The following is a 5,182-nucleotide window of genomic DNA, read 5'->3' as shown; positions in this document are numbered from 1 at the left end:
TGACTTCTATTTAAAATACAACATCTTATGTAATAATCAATACATAAAGAACAATCTAATTATAGTAAATCTAAAACATAAAAAGACATTTTTCATCATCACATTATTCAAAACTTAATAAAATACTTCATAAGACAATTAAAAAAAAAAACCTAAACAATTCTTTTGATTAAGAAAGAAATTTAAATGAATAAATATATGTACACAAACATACAAACTCTCACAGATAAATAATATTATGTAATGTGACATTAGCTTTTAATATTAATAGAAACTAAAAGATTATATCTAGACACACAAACATGGGTGTCCATCTCTACTTTTATATAATTGATTACAACTATTTGAGTAAGCATACATCTAATCCACAAGTCACCTTCGACTAAGCAACCATTTGTAGGGATCAATCTATTAGAGTCATCGAAGGGTCAAATCTGGCTACATTGGACTAAGCAACCATGTGCAAGGACCAGTTCACTAGAGTCATCGAAGGGTCGAACTTGGCTACCTTCAACTAAGCAACCATGTGTAGATCAGTCTGCCAAAGTCATTAAAGGGTCGAACCTGACTCAAATGTACCTTCGTAGATTTGAACCTTGATAAATGACCTTATGTCACGTACCATCATCCCCAACCAATTGTGACATTATCTTTTAATATTAATAAAACTTAAAGATTATAGGTATCATAACAAACAAACATGGGTGCCCACCCACCTTGTGTAATTCAATAACTTTATTTGTACATAATGATTTTTAATTAGTACAATTTATATGTTGCGAAGAGCTTTTGAAAAACGAGGGCCCAGTCGATCAATCAGCGGTCCCCTTAGTAGTTGAGCAGGTAAGACGGAGAAAATGTATGTTATGTGATTTAAAACTTGCCCCTTTGTAAAAACATCATCTGTTTCTCAGCCCTCACAAAAGCAAAGGCAGAAGCAGAACAGCAATGGCGGTACCAAAGGTAAAGTTGGGAAGGCAGGGTTTAGAAGTATCAGCACAGGGGTTGGGCTGCTTTGGCATGACTGCCCCTTTTGGCCCTCCCAAGCCCGAAAATGAAATGATCTCCCTCATTCACCATGCTGTTTCCAAGGGCATTACTTTTCTTGACACCTCTGATCTGTATGGTCCTCACACTAACGAAATTCTCCTTGGAAAGGTAGGATACCTTGCATTAACTGTATTTAATCTGATTTTCTTAAGTCTTTTCTCTGGATTCTCATATGGGTGGGTTTTAATCTGCAACTTTCTGACTCGATTTGCAGGCATTAAAGGGAATAAGAGATAAAGTTCAGTTAGCTACCAAGTTTGGGGTAACCTTTACAGATGGGAAATTGAACATTCATGGAGATCCTGCATATGTTCGTGCTTGCTGTGAAGCGAGTCTGAAGAGGCTTGATGTGGATTGCATTGATCTTTATTACCAACATCGAATTGATACCAAAACACCCATAGAAGTTACTGTATGTACTTTACCCTTCTCTCTGTATGGAAACTGTTCGATAAAATGTGTGTCTGTTGTTCCCTACTTTGGATGATTGTGTATCTATGGCAGATTGGAGAAATGAAGAAACTAGTTGAAGAGGGGAAAATAAAATATATTGGACTCTCTGAGGCTTCTGCATCCACAATTCGAAGAGCCCATGCTGTTCATCCCATTACAGCAGTTCAAATAGAATGGTCTGTGTGGAGCAGGGATGTGGAGGAAGAAATTGTTCCTACTTGCAGGTATGTGGGTTTTTGAAAGCTACAATTTATTGTCTTTCAAACTGTCGTATTTTCAGTGATTCAACATTTCAGTTTTTATTTGTAGGGAGCTTGGTATTGGAATTGTGGCATATAGTCCTTTAGGTCGAGGTTTCTTCTCCTCTGGGGCAAAGATTGTTGAAAACTTAGACGATCAAGATTTTAGAAAGGTATTTGCATCATTCTTTCTTCTCTACATTAACAGGTTTTATTATCTGTTAAGTTTTGAACTTTATTTTGTATACTTTAATTACAAATTTGCTTTCATATAATTTTAACAATTTTAACTCGGAAAAAATATTTCTTTTTTACAGTTTTTGCCAAGGTATGTAGGAGAAAACCTTGAAAGGAATAAGGTTATATTTGAGACACTATTATCAATTGCTTCAAGAAAAGGGTGTACCCCAGGGCAACTTGCACTTGCTTGGATTCAACACCAAGGAAATGATGTTACATCAATCCCAGGGACAACCAAAGTAAAGAACTTTGAGGAGAACATTGGCGCTCTTTATGTAAAGTTGACAATTGAGGAGATGAAAGAAATAGAAGACACAGTGTCTTCTAATGGTGTCTATGGAGATCGATACCATGACAAAGATTTTACATGGATCAATTCGGAAACACCTCCTTTGTCTTCATGGAAAGGGTTATAAGTAATTTTGATTGTACTATTTTTATACATGACTAGTTATATGTTTAAGATAAATATAAGTGGATTTTACTTTTTTTTAAATAAGGAAATATTATGTCAAAGAGGATGCCTAAAGTATAACATGGGAAGTTTGATTTGATTACACATGTATTTCTCAAAAGACAACCTTGTATAATGCACATTAGTTGTATAGAGATATATAAATATTTTGTTTGATAGATTTTCAGCAAAGTATATTTTAAAAAACGTGTAATAAGTAAAACTATCTGTGTTTTCAAGAGATAGTCTTGCATTTTAATGGAAGGCTTTTTGCATGGTTTCCTTATATTAAATATACGTACAAAATAAATCATAAGAAAATATCTGTGGTTATCTATTTTTAAGTTGTTGAATAACATCATAATTCTTAGATGCACCTTAAATGTGATCTCTGGTATATGAGGAGATAAACTATAGTAGACGATAAAACTAATTAAAAAGAAACATCTTGACTTCTTGCTAGCATCTAATGTTTGTGTCCAACTATATGATAAATTTATAGGCATATCCATAAGAAGAGATAGAATGATATGAAAATACCTAAGCTATGTGGATATTGAGGGAAGACAGTGGATGAATATCAAAATATCGTCATGAAAAAGGTTCAACTAAGTCCATAATACTCTCGTGAATACTATGTTTGGAAAAAAGGGAAATCAAATAATGTGTCGAGGCCACTTTTAAATAATAGAATAAGACTTAATCAAACCACTGTAACACACTACCACTCAAATGAAGTCAAAACTCACAAACATATAAGATGTTACTGTCTGATACCTCATAATTGCCAAGCAAGAAATACTTAATATGTAAAGATGCATTAATAGTATCATAAAAATCATCACGTATTATTTACAAAGTAAGAGAAACATTATCATCGTGTAATGGAAAAGGAGGCAACGATGGATGAATAACATCGACATGAAAAGCTATTGAGCTTACATCATAATATATATTATCATTATGAAATTTATTACTAGGTAAAGGACTATCATGAGTATTCATAAGAATTACATGAGATGTAAAATAATGGTCATTGCAAAGCACATATTCATGTTCAACACAAGGTCTATCACACATATCATTATATTTAGATTCAAGACAAGGTGGATTATTGAAATAATATGAACATATAAAAATAAACTTATCATGAAATGGAAGAGGACTATCATTGTAAGGTGTCATAATATCATGAATATTTGAAGTGAGTGTAATCTCAATAACATGGGATAAAACCTCACTAAGTGCATGGTCATTACTATCACAAGCTATAGGAGGATTATGTTTGATGTGAAGCTAAGGGATGAGTGAAATAAGTGAATATAAGAGGAAAGGATAAGCACAAACCAACTCTAAAAAGGAAGGAAAAACAAATATATGATAAAACAACAACTATATAAAAAACTACACACCCCTATCCATAACACATAATGACATGAGATTATCAAGGATGGAAGATCATAAGCTGCAAAGGATAACAATACATCATAATCAATAAGACATGTATGTAGATCAACTAAAAGAAATGCCTTGTGAGAATCCATGCTAAATGATATGCAAAAGATGAACAATCTGAAGGTAGGTGGGTGAATCAAATAGATATGATGCAATAAAAGCCCAAACCCAAATCAAGGTGAGATCATAAAATCTTGAACAAGGGCATATCCAAACTCTAATAAAATCTATATAAAATGAATGCAATAAAAAATATTTGGAAACCCTAATTGGAAAGAAGGATAATGTGTAAGGTCATTTAACCCTAGTTGTGTATGAAGATTAGGTTCACCAAATGATGTAACACAAAATAAATGCTTTAAAGAAAATATCAAAACAATACTTAACACTAAGATTTGTGAGTGAGGAATGATATCAAACAATGCAATTAATGTGAAATTTAATAAATTAAATGTAAGGGTACATAGCTCTAGATCTAATAAAGACATTACAATGTAGATGTCAAAAGTCCATTTGTCATGGTATAAAAAATATTGTCTATTAGATGGTTGTTGCTAATACATAATTTTACTATGAAACTCTTGAATTTAATTATGTGAGTGTAGAAGTGATTTCTATGAGTGTAGATACAAATCCAAGTATGAAACTATACATATATGATGGAAGAATATTGAATTACTATCGGCACATTTCACAAAAACAAGTCTTAAAGGCTAAATTTTTTAGCACCTTTGAACGAGTGACATTTATTTAAATATATAGGGCTTACCATGAGTTAATGTGGTTTAAATGAAGAATAAAAATTAGCTTTGATTGAAGGTAATTTCAAAAGGAGGACATTGAATGAAAGTCTTTTGTTAGGAGGGCCTTTAGTCAAACTCACTTAAGTGATCCTTTCTTCTTGTGGTCATCCTATATTTGCAAAAAATTGAACATCCTAGAATTCAAATAAAATAATGTTATCTACTAAAAACTATTTAAAATACAACATCTTATGTAATAATCGATGCATAAAGAACAAGCTAATTATTATAAATCTAAATCATAAAATATAAGTAGGCAATTTTCAACTTTACATTATTTAAAATTTAATAATAAAATACTTTATAAAAGAAATAAAAAAAGTAAACAAATGCCTCTGATTGATAGAGAAATATATATACACAAACATACAAACTCTTATAGATAAATAATACTATGTAATGTGACATTATCTTTTGTTTTTTGTGTATGGAAAAAATTCATAATATATTGTCAACATCTCTAACTTTATATATTATTACAAACCATT

At 31.6% G+C, this 5,182-nt stretch overlaps 1 protein-coding gene across 1 annotated transcript; it reads left to right on the top strand.

The window, feature by feature from the left end:
* Positions 1-873: 873 nt before the first annotated feature.
* On the top strand, positions 874-2,677 carry LOC131859932 (probable aldo-keto reductase 2). Its single transcript, XM_059214226.1, has 5 exons — positions 874-1,158; positions 1,265-1,462; positions 1,555-1,727; positions 1,813-1,915; positions 2,060-2,677. The coding sequence occupies exons 1-5, from the start codon at positions 949-951 to the stop codon at positions 2,396-2,398; spliced, it is 1,023 nt and encodes a 340-aa protein (XP_059070209.1). The 5' UTR covers positions 874-948; the 3' UTR covers positions 2,399-2,677.
* The last annotated feature ends 2,505 nt before the right edge of the window (positions 2,678-5,182 follow it).

This window comes from Cryptomeria japonica, chromosome 1, assembly GCF_030272615.1.
Source record: "Cryptomeria japonica chromosome 1, Sugi_1.0, whole genome shotgun sequence".
Lineage (NCBI taxonomy): Eukaryota > Viridiplantae > Streptophyta > Pinopsida > Cupressales > Cupressaceae > Cryptomeria > Cryptomeria japonica.
Note: the sequence above shows the minus strand (reverse complement) of the source record. Positions and strands in the feature narration are given on the sequence as shown.